Here is a 24,997-nt window from a genome sequence, read left to right as displayed (position 1 = left end):
GTATGGGCCTCTGTTAATAGCCTTTAGTTTCCAACCGTGGATTTATTTTCACAAGTTTATCCTATCATTCAAAAAACATCAGCATATACAGTATTGTTATTTCAACTATGATCACTGAAAAATGGAAGAAGCATAAATAGAAAACTGATCGAAATTGTTGGTATGCGTGGGCCCTCTACAATTTGTCTTTTTTGAGAATGGAAAAGCAACGACTCAGAATTTCTGCAGCATTGACCTTGCAACACATAAAATTTCTTTAACTCAGGATGTCATTGCTTGCAGAATTTCTGCTGCTGCGGACGTCGTGTCGTGCAGAATTTCTGCAGCCCTGGACGTCAAGGCGTGCAGAATTCCTGCAGCACTGGACGTCAAGGCGTGCAGAATTTCTGCAGCACTGGACGTCAAGGCGTGCAGAATTTCTGCAGCACTGGCGTCAAGGCGTGCAGAATTTCTGCAGCACTGGACGTCAAACCTTGCAGAATTTCTGCAGCACTGGACGTCAAGGCGTGCAGAATTTCTGCAGCACTGGCGTCAAGGCGTGCAGAATTTCTGCAGCACTGGACGTCAAACCTTGCAGAATTTCTGCATCATTGGACGCCATGCCATGCAGAATTTCTGCAGCACTGGACGTCAAGGCGTGCAGAATTTTTGCACGCTTGGGCCGTCAAACTTTGCAGAATTTCTGCATTACAGTTCTTGATACCATGTCAAATAAAAATGAAAAAAAAAAACCGCTTAAACATATTAAGGGTTAAAATCAAAGACTTTATCGTTCCATTCTTAAACGTGCAGAGCATTATGTGCACTTTGACCAGATTTAACAAGCAACGCAGTAAAAAAATGAATATTTGTACGAGTAAATTGTACCTACGTTTAACTTTCCGTTTAATTATACAAAATGTTGCTCTTTTGAAGCAACACATTTTCTTAATCCGTGAAAACTGAAGCGTTTTGCTTTTATCAAATAGGAGAAATTTCCGTGTTTTTTGCTTAAATAGTGCTGCTTTAAAGCCAACATTTCACTTTGTCTGGAAAAAAGCACGATATTTTGCGGAATCGATATGAAATATATGTCTAAAAGGTCCATTTTTCACGGAAAATGCTATTTTGGAAAACACAAAATAGTTTGGAAAGCGTTCACTGTGATTGCCTTCAACAGCGTTGGATTTTGTAGAAATAATTATTTTAAAATCATCTCAACGCTCCCTCTAATTTGATATGCATTATTTGAAAATTTATTTTTCATTCGCTTCTGCAGTTTTTCGATGTTTGTGTTGCGATAGTGATTTTTGAACCGGTTTTTGAAAGGGCATATTTTGGGACAGATTTTGCTACAACCAGACGTAACAAGTTCGCGGCTCGATATTTTTTTTTTTTTTTTGACTGCCTCCTGATAACGTTTATTTAATTCCTCTTCTTGTTTCCGTCGAATGGAAGCTATTTGTTTGGAGAATATGATGGAGTTTGACCTTATATTAAACTTGATCCAATCCCACAAAAGTCTGGGATCATGTATATCTTTACCTGCATCCAGCCAGGTCGGTAAATTGTTTGTTATCATATGTTTATAATTTTCATTTGCCAATAAAGAAGTGTTTAGTTTCCAGAAGCCAGCTCCTCTTCCACTTGATTCGATTTCTTCAAGTTCTAAAAAAATAGCGGAATGGTCTGTTTTGATCGAGGGTATGATATCGACCTTAGTTACCAAATCATGTAATTTATCGGATATTAGCCAGTAATCTAGTCGGCAAAATATAAAAGATGAACAACGCCCCCAGGTAAAGCTTTGCAATGTTGGGTTTTTTAGGCGCCAAATGTCGTGCAGACTGAATTCATTTTGCAATTCATCTATAGAGTTGATTACATATTTTCGAGGAATCGGTAAACCACCTTTTTTGTCAAGTGTGATGTCGAGAGGACAGTTAAAATCTCCACCTATAATAATGTTTTCTTCATTACCAAATTCGTCATTTCTTAATAATTTTGATAAATTACGATACAACTTGACAGCATCGGCGTCTTTGTTTGGGCCATATATGTTTGCAATTGTGTATATTTCATTGTTAATAGCAGCTTTTAGAACAATAAACCTGCCATCCGAACTTATTTCACTTTGTTGAATAATAATGTTCAAACTATTCTTTATGAGAATTGCAACACCTCTAGCATTTGTACAGCCGTGTGAAAATAAAATAGAAGCGCCCCACTCTTTTCGCCACTGATCCTGTCGTTCTGTTGTGGAATGAGTTTCTTGTAAAAATATTAAATCGGCTTTTTGCTTTCTACACCAGGAAAAAATTGCCCTACGTTTATGAAAGTTGCTTAGGCCTCTAACATTCAAGGAAAGAAATTTGATGCTTTCAGGCTTAGCTTTCGAATTATGCATTCTTAATGCAAGAATAATTAAGTGTTATCACATTTATAATAGGTGCTATTTGCTCGGAAAATGAATAGAATAGCAAAACAAATGTAAAAGTAGTAAGAGAATAATTTAAGTTTTGAACAAGAAGTACAACACAGACACAAAACAACAACACACAAAATATACAAACAAACGAAAGCGCACTTACCATCTCGGTTGCTGCACACTTTCGCCGAGATCTCCATGGCAAATGGTTGTATTATACGATGGTATTAAAAGTGACAAGCAGTTTTGCCTGCGCCGAAATTGTAAACAAAACTATAAATCATACAGTTCATTTAGCTATAAATACAATTACGCAGTATATAATGACAACAAAACAGCAACATAAGGATTACTCATGTCTGATTTTAAAGGACTTGAGACCTTCAGAATCGATTTCTTTATACAGTATCTGCGCGGGAACTGACCATGGGATGAACGCGAACTGGACTCCTTCTCTTCCTTTAAGTTGCTTTAAATGATCTTTCCGTAGTTTGGCTCTTTCACTTCGAACTGATTTTGACACGTCGTCGGATATGAATATCTGACTGTCGCAGAAAGGGTTATCTTTCAGGGTGTTTGCTGCAGCCTTTAAAATTCGTCCTTTATCAGGATATCTAAGTAAGTAGACATGGATAGGCCTTGACTGCGGAGCGGTAGCGCTCGCAGCCGCTTGATTGATCTTCGTACGGTGCGCTCGCATGACTTCAATATTATCGAGGCCCATGTGCTTACTGAAAAGTTCTTCCTCTAAGAATTCTTCTACGGAGCTGCAATCTTTTTCGGCGCCTTCCTTTAAACCCCATATGATCACGTTGTTCCTCTTGGACCTGTTCTCCAAGTCTTCAATTTTCTTGTTCAGGGCGTCTATCTCTTTACGGTTTGCCTTCTCTGCAAGAGCGCTTTTAACCTCGGTCACATCGTGGTCTAAAAGTTTATAACTATCTTTCAATTCGTCGACATCCTGAGCGGTTTTCTTTTGACTTTTTTCCAAACTTTCTAGCTTCATCAGGATGGCGTTCAACTTCGACTCTTGTTCATCTTTAGCGGCGAGCAATTCGTCCATCTTCGCAAGTACTGCGTCTAGCTTCGCTTCAGTGTCGGGCATTTCGGTTCGTTGCTTTGCTTTCGACCTTGTTCGTCTAGCAGACATTCGCTTGTCACCAATTAATAAACTCAAAAGATTATAACGCGGTCATAGTAACCTATTAAGGATCAAAATTTTGAAAGTTTCATAGAGAGAGCTCGGAGCCGCGTCCGTTCACCTTGGCGTCATCACGTGACCCCCCGCGGCTCGATATTTTTGTTTTAAAGCGAAACTGAAGCAAAGAAATTCATTTTAAAATAGTATTAGGTAAGCTCTACTTGAAAGAAATAAATCGGCCGATTTTAATTTTTTAGCCAGAAATCATCGGTCGTTTCTAAGGCGCAGGCACTCTTAAGTAGAGACGATGTAACATGGACAACAAGAAATGAAGAAGCATGTGTAAAATGGATTCGTATCAAGAAATGGGCCATTTTTGTGGGTTAAATTCGACTTCACAAGTTCAAACAAAAGCCTTTTGTTGTTTGTTGCACTGAGGAAATTGTGCCGAGACTCGACGAAGATGAATTTCAAATCGTCGCAAAATTGTCGGCGTGTCAAATTAGCGGCACTTGGGGAAAGGGGTTGGAAAAGTTGCTCATAAGCGTGCTGTTCACACAGGTGTACCCAAGGGAGAAAATGCCCTTCACTATGCTTGGTCTCTCAGCATATTTTTTTCATCAGCGAACCGGTTGATTATAAATTTATTAACACAATAAGGATGCTTTGTTGTTAACAACATTCACGAACTATACTCGGCAAGAGGACGAGAGGAAAAAAAGCAACGATTCACTATTGTTATTAACCCCAAACAAGATACCTGGAAATGCTGAATTCTTTATACTGTACTTTGGATCAGTTGATAATAGCGCGCAGCACAACGCCGCAAAACGATGAAGCTTTTATCGATGGTTTCACTTGATCAAGAGTTTTGTTTCTCTTATCAAAGAAGCGCTAGTCTTAAGCGCTAGTCTTAATACTATCACGCTTTCACTCTCGTAACGTAAAGAAAAGAGAAGAAAATTTTGTGTTGGGGAAAATACCACTTAGGAATTAAAAAACGCTCAACTTAAGTGGTTGGATTTAAAATGATCTTTAAAGGTTAATGTTCTAATTTAGTCTTGCAGTGAGAACACTGGCGGCGCGCGCGGCTTTTAACAAAGAGGTGATGGTTTTAAAACTATCTAGTTTTAGTCGTAACGTAAAACAAAATAGAAGAAAGAATTGGCGTTTGGGAAAATACTTCTTAGGAATTAAGAATAACGCCGAGTTAAATCGCTGGACTAAAAAAATCAGTGATATTTGCGGGTTGTCGTTCTACTTTAGTCTTCCAGTGAAAACTCTGGCGGCGTGCGCGGCATTTAACAAAGAGGTGATAGTTTTAAACTGCTCTGCCTTCCTTTTTGTCGACAATAGAACATCGCATAATTAACGTTACTATTGTTGCCGTATGATAATTTTATGTTCTTTCAGTGCGTGGCCATAAAGACAGCTATTTTTCAGTGATCATTAAGTGAGCTTTGTCAAAGTTAGATCTCGTTATTGCGAAAAAAATGTCGAAGTACTACGAAGTCGCAAAAATTCTGGCTGTGCGTTCCATTGACGGACGTAAAGAGTATCGGGTGAGATGGAAGGGTTTCGGAAGCAAGGACGATACTTGGGTGCAGGAAGACGATTGCAACAGCACAATGAAGAACTATGCGCGATCTTCACTTAAAGGTGAGTAGATTACAACAGGAACGAATTTACTTTGCTTGAAGGCTAGTTTGTTCGAGACTAAACGTTTCTCTTGGTCTTTTTTCAGGAAAAGAAAAAATGATCGATTATCTCGTCGGTGAGATTGGACAGAAGCTCTCCGTTCGAACCGCCCCAGAAAAGGGATACATTCGACGCACCACCATCAGAGTTCCCATGGATCTAGAAGACTTTGACGACGACTCAGTGGTCTGAGTCGTGGTAGGAGAAGGTTTGATGTAACGGCCGAGGACCTCGACAACCTTCTGCCTGATGGATGGTCCGAACGAGCGTTCCGCACCACCACCAGATGTGTTGTTAGTCGACAGCAGCCCATAACCATCCGGTTCGCCAATCAGAGAAAGTTGCACTACGATCATTCCAAGTGTCCACGCTGCCAGTGGTCGGGAATTGGCAAGAAACCCGCTCTTTGCCAAGCAAGGAAGACCTGGCCGATCGATCTGAGTTACTTATTTGTGACATTTAGCCGTGAAAGGAGCCACCAAGAGCAAAGGAAGGATGGTACGTTGACAAATATCAGCCGAGGTTACATTTCACGATGTATTTCAGTTTTATTACATCGTTTGGAATTTATATTCTTTTCCATAACAATACCGTGGTTTGTTTTATCATCGTTCGTTTCATTTGATGATCATAGTTTCTAATTTTCGTTTTGGTTAAATTCACAGAGAAAATCGACCTGTCCTGGATAAACTCAAGTTCAGATGAAGAATAGACTGGATGCATGGCGTTCAACAAGTCCACCGACAACAAACAAAACGGCTCTTTTAGGGGCCACCAAATAAAACAAAAGTAATTAACCAATTGCATATATCACGATTTTCCATTCCCCCTTCAATCTGTCCTCTTCTTAAGCACATATAAAGAGTATTAATGCGATTATTACAACATAAACCAAAACAAATTAATGTGAGAAACATGCGCTGCTGAGTGGGTTTTGTCGAGCAGACATGATTTAATCAAAGATATCCAATATCTGCCCCCTGTGATAGAGAGTTCCTCTTTGAGATGAAGGGTCGTATTGCCTCTTGTGCCGCAAAAACCGAATTGGCCATCTACTGTCAGCGAAGTTGTTCAAAACCTCCTGTGTTTCTTCCTTGGTTAACAGATTGGTGCTTTTAACAACATTAAATTCATTTTCTTCCATAACTGGAAACCTCCAGTTGTCTATGATGTCATCTCCAAGGATTTGACGGCGTTCCACTGTATCAAGTCCGAGCTTTTTACATTGGTTTGCCGCCCACTTATTGATGGCAGTGAACAATTCAATTTCCTTGACGTTGAGTGTGTTCCTTTTTACAAATTCAATCAAGTCTGATCGGTCCATTTCGAAGAACTCGCTTGATTCCAAAACATCTTTGGCTTCTTTATCTATAAATTTCCAGCAAGAGCGCCAGAGAGACTTATTTTCAATTAACTTGGAGTGTTTCAAGACACAAAAGATGTTACTTGAATCCAGATGCTCACGCAAAAATAAAATGCAGCGGTTGGTCAGCGAGGGAATCATGTATTTCTCTGCCAAATAGAGTAACTGCGAAATATTGTCCCCATTGAAGCCAACTTCCTCGGTGTAAATGTATCGCAAGAACTCCATCATCCCTTGATAGTCGCAGTCAGGGAGATCTATGTAATTATTTCTCTCCGCCAATATGCCACAAAATATCACGTAGAAAACCGGGCTTGCAATCGCCAACAAGAACCTATGAGCGGGGATTACCATCCAGGACTTCTCAGTTGTACTCTCATGCAGGGATAAGGGAACCACAAATTTAACATCGCTCAACTTGTCGATACTTAATAGAGATTTAGCTCGTTCTTGGCTGGTACAGGCTGTCCTAAACATCGCTAAACGTTTTCTACAGTTTTTCGCAGCCCCACCGGAAATGAATTTCTTGATCTTCGCAAGTAACACGCCTTTTCACCCAGATCCCTAGATTCCAAACTCTCTCTTTCGTTGCGTAATCAAAATGGCGACCTGGCTTCGTGGCAAAACTCGTTGGAGCTGAAAGGTCCGAGCTGGGGTAAGATTCATAAATGAATTTTGTCTAATTGAATTCAGGTACGGCTGAAGTTATGTTGATATTTGCATAGCCCCCCTTTTGTTTGTTCTTGGCACATTTTGGAAGGTAACAACTTACAACCCTAAGCTCGATTCCTAAATCAGCCTAAATTCTTAAAGATTTAAGCTTATACCATTTTCAATGCAAGTATAGCAGCTGAAACACGCGTGCTTCAAATATCTGGTTCAAATAATCAGAAATGGTGGTAGTTTCATTTCTTCAGTTCACATCTAGTTTATTTCATATATCTATCGTTCACAAAATATAAGTCAGATATCAGCAATTTTGTTTTATTTACACTGAAAAACTTGAAACTTAAACTTGACACTGTTAACTAGTAGAGCACATTCTAGCCCTCCTCCAGATGCTGGTGGGTGTATAGGTGCAGAGCTCCCAGATCCTCCTCGTACGCGATACCCAAGTGCACTTATTCAGGAGACTTGAAAAGTGTACTAAACGCTTAGTTAAATGTGAAGGATCTATAGAATTCCTACGATTATGTATTAACTTCGATGTTGTGCCTACTTTTGCTCAAGTCGAACGAAGAAAAGCTCGAAAATGGAGAAAGTCCGCCGACAACTACCAGCGAGAGGTCTTGGTCGAAGAACTACGCTCCAAGCAATCCCATTTGCTTCATTTAAAGGGACTTGTGCACAAGGAACACGAAGCTTTGAGGGAGGAGTGCTCGACGTTACGCTACGTGGCCGCCACGCACGTTCTATCAGCTTCACGTAATGCTTTATACAAAGACTTGATGCGTACCCACTGTGATAAGATCGGTCGTCTTATCTCAAAGAAGTTTGATGTTGATGAACATATTAAGAATATCTCTTCATATCGTTTATCATACTTCGAGAAGCTTGTCATATGCAGAGGTTTGAAATTTTCCTTGCCACAGAAGGTCTCACCAATTGACGTTCAAGCCAGCTTCGAGAAATTGTATTGGAAAATTGATGATAAATTATCAGATCCTAATCTTAAAGAACTAGCTGCGTCCACACTACGATCCATTGCTTTGAATTACATCCAAAGAAAGAGCCCCAATCCACCTAAAGCTCTTGTTAAGGCGCTCAATCTTCTAAAAGAACGAGATGACATTGTTATCACAAGGCCTGACAAGGGATCTGGTACCGTAGTAATGGATAAAGAGGAATATCTGCGTCTTTTACGTCAAGCATCTATAGCTGCTACATCAAAATTTGCATCGATTGATCCAAACCGTCCGAAAACTCGAGGCCGTCCACCCAAGCATTTTCACCCTCTTCTGCAGAAAGAAAAAGAGTTGAAAGCAGTTTTACATCAAGTTCTTCCCGAGAAACTGGCTGAATCGTTGTCTCCCAAAGGTTCCCGACTAGCGCACTTGTATGGGTTACCAAAAACTCACAAGCCTACCCTGAGTATGCGTCCAATTCTGTCAGCCTCAGAGACATACAACTATAAGTTAGCTAAATGGTTGGAGGAAAAGCTCAAGCCTCTCTCGATGAATCAATACACCATTGACGACGCTCTTGGTTTCTCTAAAGAAATTCGCGAACATCCTGTCCTTGAAGATGATATACTGGCTTCATACGACGTAACGTCATTGTTCACAAATGTCCCAGTTCAGGAAACCATCAACATCCTTGTCGAGAAAGCCTTCACCGATAATTGGTTCAATTCAACGTACGATCTCAATTTACAGAAGGATCAGCTCACTCAACTTCTCAGAATGGCTTCCACGGACCAACTTTTCCAATTTGATGGTCAACTTTACGAACAGTGTGAAGGAGTTGCTATGGGGTCTCCCCTTGGTCCTTTGTTGGCGAACGTGTTTATGTGCCATCTGGAAGAAAGACTATCTAACGATGATTTAATTCCTTCTTATTACAAGCGTTATGTCGACGATACGCTTGCAATAATGCCTGGACTCGATGTAGCTGTAAGTTTCCTCAATGTACTCAATGGACTCCACCCTAGTATTCATTTCACTATGGAACTTTCCAACAACGATTCAATTCCTTTTATTGGAACGTTGATAACAAAGAACGGCAACAAGCTGGAGACTCAGGTCTATCGTAAACCTACGAACACGGGCCTTTTACTTCACTTTCAAAGTCACACCGATTTGCGCTACAAGAAGTGTCTTATCAAAACAATGGTTCATCGTGCAAAGGAATTGTCCTCTACGCATCAAGCATTCGTCGATGAGTGTAGGCATCTAAAATCTATGTTTCATCGCCTTGGTTACCCTAGTTCTTTGGTGAACTTTATTATCGACAAATGTGATTATTCCTCTACACCAGATACTAAGACAAAATCTGATTAAACTTTAAGAGTCAGTATTCCTTTCAAAGATCAAGTCTCAGTGAACATTGCCAAAAGACAAATGCGCGATCTCAGTTCAAAAATTGGCATTGATGTACAACCAGTCTACACCAGTAAGAAACTTGAGCAGGACCTAAACCTTAAAGAAATCAAGCCACGCATCGTAAATCAGCATAGCGTTGTTTACTGTTTTAAATGTGATTTGTGTGATTCAAATTACGTCGGATATACGACGCGCCATTTGTTTCAACGCATTGCTGATCATCGATACTCTGCCATTGGTCGCCACCTGAGAGATGCCCATGGGAACATTGACTTACTCAGTGAGAGCCAGTTTAGAATGCTTAAAAAATGTGGCACGAAATGGGATTGTCTTGTTTATGAAATGTTGTACATAAGAACAATAAGGCCCAATTTAAACACCCAGAGCGATTCCATTAGGGCCAAACTCTTTGTTTAACTTTTAACGCTTTGTAATTTATTCACCGCTTCATTATATATATACTCGATTTTATTATTTTAGTTTACTTGATAATGACGTTCTGGAAACGTCGAAACGTCGTGTTATGCTTTATAATAAATTTTTCTGTTTTCTTTTTCCATAACTTGCTTTGTGTAGCTGGATTTCCGTCCTCCCTTCCGTGTTCCCTGGTGGAACATTCTTGATTGTTGGTGGTTTTTCTTTTCCACTGGCTGGCAATTGAAAATGGAAAGCCCTCTGCATTTCTCAAGGAACTGAGGGACATGATAGACTAGAGCTGGAGCAAAACAAAATAGATTTTCCATCAGGGTTTAACAAATTCTTTTATAATTACTGTTAGGATTGGAATTATCACCAAAACAGAGAAATGGATCTTACCATGTATGTATGGAGTCACATCCTAAAAGGAAAAGTTTGGAGAGAAATATATAATGGTAAGTACCTTGTTTTCAGTTTAGTGGTAAGGACTTCACTTTCTCAAATCATGGCCAAGGAAAAGACCTGGACTAATCACATTGAATTCGATTGAATTTTGGCTGGATTTTGTTCAATTGTCTGGGCCGGGAAAAGATCAATGTTGAATCATACTGCCAAGAATTTCAACTCTACATTTTTATTTTATCTCAACAAAAGCAATACTTGCAAAGAACACTATTACCTCATCATGGTGTACCTCTCGAAAGAATCTTGCCTATTTCCTTGCATGGTCCTTGAACTGTACTGGTGTTTTGTAGCTTTCTTGGCCTGGTTCTGAGTCCAGTGCTTCCACCAGATCACTGAAACCCTATTTTATCAATACAGATAGCAAGTAAGTAGATGAGTATATTTTAATATAATTTATTGTAGTCATGTCCCTTAGATATTGACTGAAATTTAACTCAATGATCAGAGTGACCAAATTATCACAAGAAAACGTTTACCTTCCATAATTTCTTCACATCTCTGTATGTCATTCTTTGATGAGTTGTCCCCTCAAAGATTGGTTTATGATCCACTTTGTGTAGGATTGCTCAGAGGTCTTTTCCTGAGATAATATTTTGTTGTTATTATTATTACCTTCACTGTTATCAGTATTAGTTATTGCTTGCCATTGCATTGTGATATGTAAAGTAATGCAAATAACTCTAATACATGAAAATCTTAAAGTTAAGTTAAACTTTATTTGCGTATATATAAAAAAACTGTTAACTAAGCAATGAGCATTCTTACCATCCAGTCTAGTCCACTGTGTTTGAGATGACCCATCCTCACATTGTACTTGGAAAAACTTAAATGGGACACCAATGTTTTCTAGCTCCTTCTCTAGAATATCCATCCTCTTTTTGTTGATTACAAACTCAATTACCTGTAATGCAGATTTAGAGATACAGTATAGGTCACAATGGTTTTTTGCTTGTTTTCGTTTTTTGTTTTAGATTTTGTTTGGTTTCACACAGTTTAATGTTAATTGTATGGCCTTTTCTCTACTACTACTACTAGTACTACTACTACTCTATTGTCCATAAAATAATCTTAAAAACATCTAAGACAAATTTAAAGATTCACCAGAGATGAAGGTCTTCTGATTAATTTTCTCATAAGTACAAAGGACCTTACTTAATTAAGTCATTAGTATTAATGTGAAAATGTGTATTTACTTGGTGAAAGAGAAGCCCCATGATCCAAAGAAAAAGATGAAGAGTGTCGACAATAACTTGGGTGAATGGAATTGAGATTAATCGCTCATGAATTGAGCCTTTCCTTCCATCAGTGGTTTTTTCTGCACTGTTCTTCATACATTGTTGAAGATTCCTCTCAATTGGCCAGTCGTGTACTTAAAAAAAATTAAAAAGCAGAATTTTGATGAGGAAAATGCCAAATAAACATTGCATTTTGTATTTATATTGCCTACAAAATTTATCTTTTAAACCATAATTGAGTATATTAGATGCAGACTTACTTGAGAAATCACAAATTTTTGCTTTTGTGCAGTAGCACCATATGCAAAAATATTTTTCAGTGGCAGCATTTAGTCCATAGGCCATGGCGAGAAATTTCCAGTCGGAGCAGCAGTACCTTAGGAAGGTATCTGGAGGGAAGAAGGGAACCAATTCCCACAACTGAATTAACCCTGACATCAGTATTCATATTCTTCATACTCGTCTCTATACTTTTCTTTTGGTGTTGAACAAATTTTTATATTTGTTAACCCTTTAGCCCCTAAGAGTGACTAGAATTCAATTCTCCCCACAATACCACTCCTGAATCAAACATTAAGGTCATGAGAATAAAGGAAATGATCAACAACTAAAGAGGCTCTTGACTGTTAAACAAATTCTCCTTGTCAGCACCTTAGGAAATGTATGAAGAACAGTATAGAGAATGATGAAATTAGAAGATCCTCGCAGCTAAGAACACTACTGAAACTAGTAGTTGTAAGTAGGACCTGAAAACAATTTCAGGCCCGTACGGGATTTGAACCCATGACCTCTGCGATACCGCAGTGCAAATATGTGAATTTTCATATATCTAAATCTTCATTCACTCGGATGTTTATTTGTACCCAATTCATTGACCAGCTCCCAGTTGGCTTGTTAGCTCAATTGGTAGAGCGCTGCACCGGTATCGCAGAGGTCATGGGTTCAAATCCCGTACGGGCCTGAAATTGTTTTCAGGTCCTACTTACAACTACTAGTTTCAGTAGTGTTCTTAGCTGCGAGGATCTTCTAATTTCATCTTTCCACCGCAGTGCAAATATGTGAATTTTCATATATCTAAATCTTCAGTATAGAGAATATTCACACTTATGCTAGGGTGTTAAGGGTTAATCACTTTCTGAGTGTTGAATATTAAGTTAGAAATATTATTTCATTCCATCATTTCATTTTAATTGAAGGAGTAATGTTCCACAAAATACAGTAAAGAAACAAAGACAATTTTAAAGTAAAAATTGTGTTATAACCATGTTTGAACAACATAAAAGATTAAAACCAGGGGTACCAAGAGCTTAACACACTGCATGACTTGAACTGAAAAAGCAAATGTAATATTATTGGTTCATTTTGTTATGTTTGCTATCTTGTGTTATTCATATTTGATTTTGTTTTCACCATGTTTTTTTTCTTTATGGTTTATAGATTAAGCTTTGCTTACATTTTCATTAACATTTGTTGATTTTATTTTATTTTTGTTTTAGTTTCAATATCACCCCTACCCACCAACCCACCTCCAGACCCACCCCCTCTTGAAAGGAGGCCATCATTTACAAAACCAAATCAGGCTCTGACAAGTCCTGCCTCTTCCCCACCCCCTGTGAAGGACATTGGGGAGCATAGGAGCCCAGAGAATCCACCTAAAAGTGCACCTTTGAGTCCTGTTAGTCCTGTAAGTCCTGTCAGCAAGCAAGGTGTGGCAGTAGGGGGGCTACAGGATGGGCCTGTAAAACCCAAAAGAAGTGCCCCACCACCTCCCCCTTGTGGTAAGCTTCTTGCATAAACATACTGTAGAATGATGAGATAGAGTATTACCATGACACCAAGTAGTTATTATTAACAAATACACAGCCCCTTTGAAAGAGTCAGCAGGATTCACTTCTCAAGGTGACGTTTTGATGCAAATTAAATTTCTCTGCATATAACTACTATTACACTTTTGATATAAGTTCCGCTATTCATTGCCCAGGGTCATTGCCCAGGGTGTTATATTCCTTTGAATAAGTTTCACTGAAGCACAAAAAGGTGAATTTATTGCCTTATTGCTGCTTTCTCTAGTAGCAGTAACTACTTCATTGTGCATCTTATGATTGCCTACATGGGAAGGAATGTGTATTTTAAGCTTCTTGGTAACCACCAAGCTCGTAATGCACTCAACGTTGAAGGATGCAGGAGGTTGAAATGATATAATTTAGCACAGGGGAAGGTGTGCCAGGCAAGGATTCTGGGAGTTCCCTTTGGGATCCAGTGGTAATGCCTGGTTAGAGGTTTATAGGAAGAAGTCATAGAAGTACAATATAAAGATTCTATGCCCTTTGACTCCGTGAAAGTGCCCCTCTTGATAAAAAATTGGAGAAATTTGCCCAGTCAAACATTCTCTTGGCTGTAGGAAAATTCTCCCTTCTAATTAACCAGTTCTCTATTGGGGCCAACGTCTAATTTGTACAGAGTTTGACGAGGCAGAACTAATTTATATATTACAGTATGAACATCCTTGAACTCACATCTTTTTTATGCTTATTAGATGGTTGTGATTTACAATATTTGTTGTTTTTGGTAGCTTCCAGTCCTCCACCGCCAAAGTCACCCTTGTCCCAACCTGTGACGCCTGTGAAGACAGCTAGTCCTAGTCCTTCTCAAACAAAATCTCAGCAAGTGTCATCTCCAACTCCTAGTCCATCTCCACAAAAAACTCAGTCAGTCTCATCATCAAGCCCCAGTCCATCTCAATCAAAATCTCAGTCAAAGTCTAAGCCAAGTAGATCATCCAGCTTCACTGAACCACATGGTGCCGACACGGATACGAGCCCTGCAAAAATGTCGTCTCCTAAATCGACGATCAGAAGGGCTTTTGTCAGCATGAAAAAACTGGGGGGCAAAAGGAAACACAGACAAGTAAGACCATAGAGATTAGTGCTCCTATTGCAGTGAATGATGAGGTGCCAGGCTTTTTGGAACAGAAAGAGGCAGTGCGGCGTCGGACCTTTTCCGAAGTGAAGCCTCTACAAACCGAGAAGACCAGGGCGTCAGAGCCAGATCAGGTTCAGCCTGCAAAAGCTATTGCCCCCTCCGCTGAATCGGTACTCCCACCTGCTACAGCTGAACATGCTTCATCTACCACTCCTCCCTCCACCTCCACTGTGGAATCACCAGCCATTGAGGAAAGATACGGCAAGAAAAGTTCTCCCATTATGCAGACCAAGCCAGGGATTGGCTACCAGAACTTTCCTTTGTCAAAGGGAGGAGACACCCTGGAGCGTCCAAAAAAGCCTCCTCGCGTGGCCAAAGTTGTCAAACCATTGCAGCACAACAAGCCGACGCCAGGTCAAGGTACCAACCAGCAAGAGGAAGAACCAACCTATCTGCAACCCAATGAAGATGAGCTTACAATCAAAGTAGAGACAGCGTTGGCCAATTTGACTGATGCTGAAATCCTCGCTGAAGCTCTATCAAGAGTGGAGCAAGAATTACTTGGACCACTACCAGCCATTCCTAGATCCCGGCAGGTTCATTTCCCAAGTGAAAATTCCGAAGGCTCAAACACTTTTGCGGTTGGCAAACCAGATCTCCCGAAGCGTCCCGTACGGGTCGTTTCCCCAACCCTCATCAACGGGTCTGGGGACAGGGGCGATTCCAGATCTCGCCCCAGACTCCCCTCTAGGCCGCCAAACACAAAGCCAGCGGAACAGCCCATGCGAGAACGATCCCAAAGTCTAAGAACACAAACTTTAGACTGACAGAAACCCCCAGCTTTACGTATCCGAAGTCAATCGATGACTGCGAATGTCCTAGAGAAGCGCTACAATAAGATTTTGAAACTGCAGTTGCAAACGTTGGAGGAAATGATTCAGTCTTGCAGAGGGGAACTACTGCCTGACCCAGAGCTAAACTTGTCTGATACGCGGTGGTCAGACTACGAGCTCTGTGGTCATGCTCTGAGCGTGCAATGTCATGGAGCTGTTCTTCTACCCGTGAAATGTGCCATGTTTTGGGAAGGAAACAAGAAGTTACTTGCTAAGGTCAGTGTTGTAAAACATTGGGTCTGCATGCACGTATTTCTAATTTGTTCATGGATTTTTGAGAATCTTTGGTTTATACCCTCATTCCATTCTGCCGGGTGGTTGTAGTAATTAAGAGCGTTTTTAATGTTTTTGTATTGATTGCTATAATTGTTATTTGTTTTTATTTTATTGCATCCTCGTTTAATCAGGTGGAATACCCGCTGCATTCCAGAACTCGCTCTTCGGAACCTTCACCTAACCAGCAGGATATACGTGTATGCGAGGCTCTGCCGTATCACGTGAACATATCTCGTGTGCTGACGTATTTTATTGATCACGTGCCTGGTGATGCAATTGGGCAACCCGACTGTGATTCGTACGAGACGTTGGTGAGCATCACAGATCAGATACCTTGTGAAACTGTCGCTGACTTTCTCAAACGCACCATTGACGAACACAAAAGTGATCCAGAAACTTATGAGAAGAAAATTTGTCTGCTAGTTCTTCAGCTTTTGAGTTCGCTGAATCATTTACAGCAAGAGGCCGTTGTTCATCGCGACTTGAAAGCCGAGAATCTTTACATTCTGGAAGGCGAGCTCGTGGTGATTACCAATTTCCAGTGTGCGCTCAAGCAGCCTGGAGACACTCAACCCAGTCCCTTTATTTTAAGCCAGAGCACGTCGAGCCATTTTAGCGGCAACCCTGAACATCTTCCGCCAGAAATAGCGAATGCGTCAAAAGACTCAGAGCAGTTGAATTATGAAGACTGCGACACTTTTGCAGCTGGTTGCTTAATTTACGAGTTCCTTCACAGACACAATCCTTTTGCTGCTAAACCGAGCCTTGTCAAGCAGAGTTATGACCAAACTGATCTTCCTCCAGTTCCCTTCAATTCGCGATATTCAAGGGGACTGGGCACGATTGCTCGTCAGTTGTTACAACGTCACCCCCAGGAACGTTTGTCTGCTGTGGAAGCCATTGAAATGCTGCAGGTATTGCTATGGGGGCCAAAAGAACTTGACGATGAGAGCATAGACAGCACCATTGGCGATTGGCTAGAAACGGAGCGAGCACATACAGTTGCGATGATTGCGCGAAACCAAATCCAGAAGAGTTGCAGCTCGGACGATTTCTTGGAGACTTACATGAAGAGTCAGTTTCTTGTGGATGCTTCTGTGGAGACAATATCACATATTTATCAGCAACTTGATCTCGACCAGTGAGGATGCCCTGAACCAGGTTCGAAGGAATGTATCTTTTCATTAACTTATAAACTTGTGCAAATGTAAATCACGCGAGCATGTTGTCGTTCGAAACTGACAGCTGTATGTTGGTTTACTTGCGCCGGGCCAATCAGGAATTACGTTAGGTTCGTTTGCTTACATATTGGTATGAAATAAGCAAAGTGTAGTCAGATATAGTTTAAAATGTAGGTGTGTACTAAGCTCTAGGCGTATGTTTGTCAGTAAACCTCGTCTTGTTCGTTTTGTGCTCCATTTAAGACCAAATTGTGGTAAATGATAAAATCTGTTAAGTATCGTGGTTAAGTAAATCAGGTTTAGAAAGATCCAAGAACAGCTCGAGGTTAAATGTCTACAATTGACCGAACAAAAGAAATTAATACGTGTTAGTGAGCGGGTTTTCTTCCACATAAACCGTTCGATTGTCGCAAGAAACTCGCGTGTGTTGGGAAAACCATGCGCGTCGCTTGTAACATACCTCGTTGCGGTTTACAGTCATCTCGCCGCCAGCGAGCCCGCCATCAAGGCAACCTCACCACCACTAAAATTGCGACCGAGGTCGCTAGCTAATTTGGCATGAATTCAAAGCTTTAGGCGACTCTTACGTTCGATCTCGAGCCTCGGGAGCATTGCCATAAGAATTCCACGGGAAATACCGCAGAGCCGTGCGAGGTAACACGCCTTAACGATATCGATTACACTTCGGTTGCGAGTCTTCCTGGCGGTGAGGTGACTGGTTACCCTGATTACTCACTACCTGGGTAGTAATGCTTAATTGACTTTATTAGATGATTTCACACAGCATATGCTACTCAAAGAGTAACAGGGAAACCAGGTTCTCCTAAAGTAAGTTTAGTTGAATTTCATAGATATTCTAAGGAGGTGATATTTAAAATTGGTCGTTACGAGTAGGTTGAAATCCCCGTGGGTATGTTGTAGGGTAGCAAGTTTTAGAGAGTTATCTTTGGATGCCTTCGTTTTCTCAGGCATTTCAAGTTATTTTTAAATTTCTTTCCAGAATAATGATATGTATATGTATATTCCAAAAAAATATATTTATATTTGGTTGTCATAGGTGACGCCTTTATAGAATTTAAAATTTTTTTTTTCAATTTTTCCCTAGCAAGGAAACGTGCATAATTATTATTAAGGTAATGTAGTGTTAACAACTGGGTTGAAAACGTAAATTAGCCACCGTAAAGAGTAAAAAAGCTGACGTTTCGAGCGTTAGCCCTTCGTCAGAGCGATTAGAGGAATTGTGGGTTGTGTATGGATTTATATGTAGAAAGTGGAGCTACGCCATTGGTGGGAATATGGTGACGAAAAAACAGGAATAAATTAGTTGAATGAAAAGCGCTCGTTGATTCCGTGGGGATTAAGGGTGCCGATTTGAAATATAAATTTTTGTTCTAGTGTTTTACGGCTTTCCGAACTGCCTAGATGTAAGGAAAGGCCGCAAACTGCCATATGCTGTTTAGAATGATAAGGAAGATTAAAGTGTCTAGCGACTGGCTTGGATGCGTCCTTGTCATTTATTTCCACATCGCGAAGGTGTTCTCGGAATCGGTCACCCAGTCTATATAAAAGCCATGCTTATTTGTTTTGAAAAAGCCTTCAGCATAACCAGCAAATATTTTTCATTTTAAAGGCAATTTAAATGCTTAGATTAAGATAAAAAAATTGCGTTATGAACGTGATGGACACCTGACAGGCCGAGGAAATTTCCCTATCCAGATCGTTCTAAAAAAATTATTATTCCGGAAAAATTTTTTTTTTTCAAGTAGCTTCACGGTGAAGCTCTCCTTTCGGAACGTCCTGGCAATTGCAGGTAATTTGTCGTTAGCTCCGCAACTAGCTCTGAAAACCGCAGTGGAACAATCTGAAGTTAAAAAAATAGCCCTTTTTTACTTTATCGAAGGCAAAATCGAAAACTGCTAGAGCAGAAGGACTCCGAACTTCGGTGGTACATCTGCAGTGTTTATATTAAATAAAGTTGTACCGATGCAAATGCTCATATTTCGCTTACGTTCGTCCGCTGAAGTATAACAAAGTGCACTTCTTAATGTCTGCATGGTCCTGTGGTTCCTTAGGAAACAGTTTTGTTTTCCTGAGAATAGGGTTAGATCAATTGTGCATTATGCATTTGAGTGAGACTCCTTAAAACGTGGTATTGTCCCGAAAATTATGATCTTCAGAACACAGCATTTTATTAAATCATATTCTTAAGGTACAACCGACAGTATTCGGTATTGCTGAACTGTAACATCAAGGTAATTTTCAAAAATTTTAGTCATTAAACCGGTATTACGCTCGGTGCTCTGACTGTAAAATTATGTCATTATGCCCTAGATTATGCCAGACATTTATCTCACCCCACCCGAAAGACTCAGTTTTCCTTTACTTGGTCAAAGAAAACATCGAGACTCACGGAAAAACAAAGCTAACTGTTTCCCTCGAGAGCAAGTATTTTAATTTAAAAGTTTCAATTAATTACAGAGGGTTCTAGACTCTCCCGACGCGGCACTTGTCACTTGCAGTCACTGAAATTTCCCTAAAAACGTCCCTTTTCCTAATGTTTGTTTGATGAAGTGCGTCAGTGGCATTTGAATTGTTAAACATTTCGTTTTTAATTATTTTGTTCTTGTTTTTTATGACATCGGCTTGAGATACTGCAGTCGACAACATTGGGACACCCACACGCGGAGGTGAGCATAGTTTAAGTATTTTTGTTTCGCATCAAGATGTTAAGCTATGGTCTTTTATTAGAAACATTTTACAGTTTGGAACCTTAAGCGGTGTGAGAAACAATCTTCACCTGTGGCATTCTTGTCCTGACCTAAATAAAGCTGCAACGATTCTGATTAGAACTGGTATAGCCACCATAGGAAAAAATCATTTTTTTAAGAAAGAAAAATTTTGCCTTCCTCTCCGGTCCGGCTTTCATAAAAACAATGCATAACAAGAACACTTGCGGACCGTTTCTATAGGCGCTCGTTTGATTTTTAATAATCTTCAAAATCCGTTCCCCAAGTCGGCTTTATAGCATGATATGCCCTGTAGAGTGGTTTAGATACGCAAATTCTTATTTATGAATTGCATCATAATTTCATTCTTTGCTACGAGAAAAATGAGTACTCTTTATTTCCCGTTTTTGCCTTGGACATTTGAAATGCCAGGACATGAAATAAGTCAAATCATTTAAAAAACGGAGTGTATAGCGCTTGTCCATTGTTCGGTCAAATTGCTGAAATTAAAGGACTGTGTTGGAGAGCTTCTCATTGGAAAAGCAGACTTTTTAAAAGTTATTTTCCCCGCCGGTTTCTTTGGAAAGTTAATCAGGAATCGATTCACATCTTTTTTCCACGATTAAATTTCCTGGCGACCCTAAATTTTGTAAGTTTATGAAATATAAAGAAAAAAATGTTTATAAGAGCAACTCTCTTGTCCTCAAGTTTCTCGTCTTTCTAAGTTATATTCCTTCTTTTTTTTCACGGCTGAAAGTATTAATTTGATGGAAATCGATTGATTGGCATAATATATCAGAACTTTTTGTCATAACGAGATGACAAAACGGCTTCGCATTATTCTGATTCTTAAGGTTAGATGAAAAGAGCCGATCTTTCACTGCACCAGTGTTTGACAGCTTTATATGCAAATTTGTTGAGTCAACAGTAACCTGAGTTTTGAAATTGTTTCGCGTCACCTAGAATGTTTTTCAATCCTCTTCAAAACCCTGGGCATACTTAATAAGGCGACGAGAAATTCGTTAATATCTTCGTATGCGTCATGTTACTCGACATCTGTGGTGTCCCAACAATTATGTGCTAAAATTCGGCGCTTGAAAATCGACTTACGAACAGTTGATTGCATGAACGCGCAGTTACACAAAACATCTGTATTTTCTCTTGTTGGATCCAACACAAAAATCGAACTCACCTTGAGAACGATGCTGTTTTCTCTTTCTTTTTCTGTTTTTTTTTTTCTTTTTGCGCGGAAGGAGTTGTGTGTTGTTTTCTTTTTATAATCATTTCTTGTTCTATATGACAGCATTTCAGACTTGTGCATATAAAAAGCTAAGACTGAATTAGTAGTTACGGCCGTTATTCTTTTTTCCTTAGAGAAATGTGTTTTTGCCAATAAAAGTCTTTGGTGATGTGTGTTGGAAGTGCTTATCTAAATTCAGCACTTTTTGCAATTAAAAAAATAACTTCAAGATCAGATGGCCGTTTGTGCGCTCTTTAAAAAACTTACTCGACCTACTCTCTGGCTCATTTTCATTTTCATCAGTCGGACTTCTCCCTCGCCCTAGATCTGACTTTCAAGGACATGGTAGGTTTTTCTTCTCAGCCTTCCACCTAATCCGGTTTTAAACATTCATTTCGGAAAAATGTTACGTAGGAAGACTTTGGATGCCACGTTTTTAATTTAACGGACGAGATGAAATTTCAGTCACTCTTAGCTGAAGTTGGCTGTCAACCAACTGCTAATTCGCCATCTGCCAATTAAATGGCTTTTTCTTGTCGACTCGACTTATAGAAGAAAAGTCAACGAAGGGGTTATTTAAATATCGTCACCAAATCGTTAAAAGCATTTTATACATTTTCTCAGGTATTACGTTTCAGTTGTAACCTATTTAGAAACTTCGAGAAGTTTACTTCTTATTAACTTTGTTTCGGGCTATTTACAGGGGTGAAGGAAAACTTAGGGGACAACGTCAAAAGTTTTCAAAATTATTTTACATGCTAGAGTTCGTACTTTGCCTCTGCCGGCTATAATGTTTATTGCTGAGAGATGAGAAGATCCTTGCGCTGCGAAGATTCACGCGCGCTCTTTACTCGGAAGATCCAACGATTAATTGGGATCAAAAAGTAAAACAAATATGGCGGTGGCCGAATGTTCAGCAGCTCACGCATCCACGTTTTGAACAGTTTCAACATTTTCGTCCTGTTTCACCCGCAGAAATGCTATCGGCCTTCTTATGAAATTTAAAAGAAAAGAAGAAACTTTAATCGATTAGTTTGTGTTTGTATGCTTTGGTTTACCGTATTGTGCCAGCCTAAACAAAGTCTGCGGTCTGCGGTGGATAGAAAGAACTAACATGGTGTTTTTCCTTAATAATATTAGCGGCATTTACCTTCATTTGACATTTTATCTTCATTTGGCCGAACCACGTTATCGATAGATTATGAGTTCAAAGAATTTTTTATTCGAATCCTACAGGGAGCCGTTATGAATGGGCTCGATTATCAGCCGCTGTTCGGGAATACGAGCCCGCGCTCCTCCCTCAGCGAAGAGTCGACACGAGAGAGCGGCGGAAATCGAGGTTATGATTAAAGCTCTGAAAATTGCATATCTACATAAAATCTCGGTCTAAACATAACGAAGTTAAATAATCTTGCAGGGACTTACAAACTCGTGCGACTTTTTCCAGCTCTGCTCCCACATAAATGTAATCTTCTAAAACAAAAGTACGTGCAGGGCCGCACATTAAGAAGACACCCAGTATGAAAACTGGAGTTACAAGGAGTTCTTTCCTTTTTTCCTTTCTTTCGAACCAGAAAAAAACTATTCGACAGCATATCATGATGGTTAACACATTCTGGAGAGGAGACACAACAAAAGTTATCCTGCTACAAGTTCTTGTTGCCAATTCTTTATTGCTCTTCTCATCAGTCACGGGCGATGCTGCAAAATGTAACACCGACTCTGGTAAGTATAACTATTACCCAGGTCTTTTTCGTCTATGAATATAATCATCAATGACAGTTTTATTTTTACAATTGTTGACACTTCAATCAATAGGGAACTAGCTAATGATAAGCCAGCTTTTTAAAAATTTCTGGCTTTTACAGCTATACCTGAAGTTAAAATCTTCTCAAGTCCGCCAAACCGCGCGCAACCCATCGCAGCAGCCATTAATCTGACCTGTGAAGCGCGACCAAGGGATGAAGACGTGCTTTTTCCCAGGAGAAGGGTCAAGTATATTCAGTGGTATGATACCCATGGAAGACAAATTGGAGACAAATGCCTCAACACACAATCAGCGAACAAACTGAAATGTCCATTAATTCTCAAGAATCTGACCATAGAAAACTTCGGGAACTACACTTGTGAAGCAGAAAATGACTATGCTGGATACTGCACGTGAAAATCCGTTGAAATTCTTCATAAAGGTAACAATCAGATTATTCCCAACACAAATAAATTTGGGCACGGTAAACACTATCATTTATAGTTATTTTCTTTATACCTGAAAACGAAGTCTCGAAGAGCACTGAAGAGTTTTAGTTTCTATCGTATCAAGAAATGGGCCATTTTTGTGGGTTAAATTCGACTTCACAAGTTCAAACAAAAGCCTTTTGTTGTTTGTTGCGCTGAGGAAATTGTGCCGAGACTCGACGAAGATGAATTTCAAATCGTCGCAAAATTGTCGGCGTGTCAAATTAGCGGCACTTGGGGAGAGGGGTTGGAAAAGTTGCTCATAAGCGTGCTGTTCACACAGGGGTACCCAAGGGAGAAAATGCCCTTCGCTATGTTTGGTCTCTCCGTATATTTTTTTCATCAGCGAACCAGTTGATTATAAATTTATTAACACAATAAGGATGCTTTGTTGTTAACAACATTCACTAACTATACTCGGCAAGAGGACGAGAGGAAAAAAAGCAACAATTCACTATTGTTATTAACCCCAAACAAGATACCTGGAAATGCTGAATTCTTTATACTGTACTTTGGATCAGTTGATAATAGCGCGCAGCACAACGCCGCAAAACGATGAAGCTTTTATCGATGGTTTCACTTGATCAAGAGTTTTGTTTCTCTTATCAAAGAAGCGCTAGTCTTAAGCGCTAGTCTTAATACTATCACGCTTTCACTCTCGTAACGTAAAGAAAAGAGAAGGAAATTTTGTGTTGGGGAAAATACCACTTAGGAATTAAAAAACACTCAACTTAAGTGGTTGGATTTAAAATGATCTTTAAAGGTTAATGTTCTAATTTAGTCTTGCAGTGAGAACACTGGCGGCGCGCGCGGCTTTTAACAAAGAGGTGATAGTTTTAAAACTATCTAGTTTTAGTCGTAACGTAAAACAAAATAGAAGAAAGAATTGGCGTTTGGGAAAATACTTCTTAGGAATTAAGAATAACGCCGAGTTAAATCGCTGGACTAAAAAAATCAGTGATATTTGCGGGTTGTCGTTCTACTTTAGTCTTCCAGTGAAAACTCTGGCGGCGTGCGCGGCATTTAACAAAGAGGTGATAGTTTTAAACTGCTCTGCCTTCCTTTTTGTCGACAATAGAACATCGCATAATTAACGTTACTATTGTTGCCGTATGATAATTTTATGTTCTTTCAGTGCGTGGCCATAAAGACAGCTATTTTTCAGTGATCATTAAGTGAGCTTTGTCAAAGTTAGATCTCGTTATTGCGAAAAAAATGTCGAAGTACTACGAAGTCGCAAAAATTCTGGCTGTGCGTTCCATTGACGGACGTAAAGAGTATCGGGTGAGATGGAAGGGTTTCGGAAGCAAGAACGATACTTGGGTGCAGGAAGATGATTGCAACAGCGCAATGAAGAACTATGCGCGATCTTCACTTAAAGGTGAGTAGATTACAACAGGAACGAATTTACTTTGCTTGAAGGCTAGTTTGTTCGAGACTAAACGTTTCCCTTGGTCTTTTTTCAGGAAAAGAAAAAAATGATCGATTATCTCGTCGGTGAGATTGGACAGAAGCTCTCCGTTCGAACCGCCCCAGAAAAGGGATACATTCGACGCACCACCATCAGAGTTCCCATGGATCTAGAAGACTTTCAGCAGCAGTTGGCTTGTTAGCTCAGTTGGTAGAGCGCTGCACCGGTATCGCAGAGGTCATGGGTTCAAATCCCGTACAGGCCTGAATCTTTTTCAGGCCTTATTTTCACTACTGCCTAAGTAGTGCACATCACTGCGAGGATCACTTTCATTCATGTCTTTATC

The 24,997-nt window shown here is 39.9% G+C and overlaps 3 protein-coding genes and 3 pseudogenes across 5 annotated transcripts in view; 4 read left to right on the top strand and 2 right to left on the bottom strand.

Annotated features, from left to right (window-relative positions):
* LOC113668328 (fibroblast growth factor receptor 4-like) overlaps window positions 1–24,997 on the top strand; it is a 151,756-nt gene that overhangs the window by 105,152 nt on the left and 21,607 nt on the right. The gene's annotated exons all lie outside the window — the stretch shown is intronic.
* LOC149049925 (uncharacterized) lies at window positions 2,640–3,669 on the bottom strand. The gene has a single exon (XM_089195574.1). It carries the CDS (start codon window positions 3,555–3,557, stop codon window positions 2,757–2,759), a length of 801 nt encoding a protein of 266 aa, XP_089051700.1. The 5' UTR covers window positions 3,558–3,669; the 3' UTR covers window positions 2,640–2,756.
* On the top strand, window positions 4,677–6,189 carry LOC149049924 (chromobox protein homolog 3-like). Its single transcript, XM_089195587.1, has 3 exons — window positions 4,677–5,207; window positions 5,293–5,744; window positions 5,912–6,189. The coding sequence occupies exons 1-2, from the start codon at window positions 5,042–5,044 to the stop codon at window positions 5,436–5,438; spliced, it is 312 nt and encodes a 103-aa protein (XP_089051713.1). The 5' UTR covers window positions 4,677–5,041; the 3' UTR covers window positions 5,439–5,744; window positions 5,912–6,189.
* LOC149049923 (uncharacterized) lies at window positions 7,742–10,180 on the top strand (annotated as a pseudogene).
* LOC149049922 (uncharacterized) lies at window positions 10,172–12,141 on the bottom strand (annotated as a pseudogene). The gene is made up of 7 exons (XR_016183951.1): window positions 12,028–12,141; window positions 11,726–11,901; window positions 11,298–11,433; window positions 11,009–11,112; window positions 10,747–10,872; window positions 10,467–10,488; window positions 10,172–10,365 (listed from the first exon to the last, which is right to left on the bottom strand). The product of XR_016183951.1 is annotated as an uncharacterized LOC149049922 (transcript).
* On the top strand, window positions 12,874–17,149 carry LOC149049921 (uncharacterized; annotated as a pseudogene). Its single transcript, XR_016183950.1, has 4 exons — window positions 12,874–12,883; window positions 13,264–13,545; window positions 14,340–15,798; window positions 15,990–17,149. The product of XR_016183950.1 is annotated as an uncharacterized LOC149049921 (transcript).

Source organism: Pocillopora damicornis, chromosome 2 (assembly GCF_964200805.1).
Source record: "Pocillopora damicornis chromosome 2, jaPocDami1.2, whole genome shotgun sequence".
Classification (NCBI taxonomy): domain Eukaryota; kingdom Metazoa; phylum Cnidaria; class Anthozoa; order Scleractinia; family Pocilloporidae; genus Pocillopora; species Pocillopora damicornis.
This window is presented reverse-complemented; position numbering and strand designations above follow the sequence as displayed.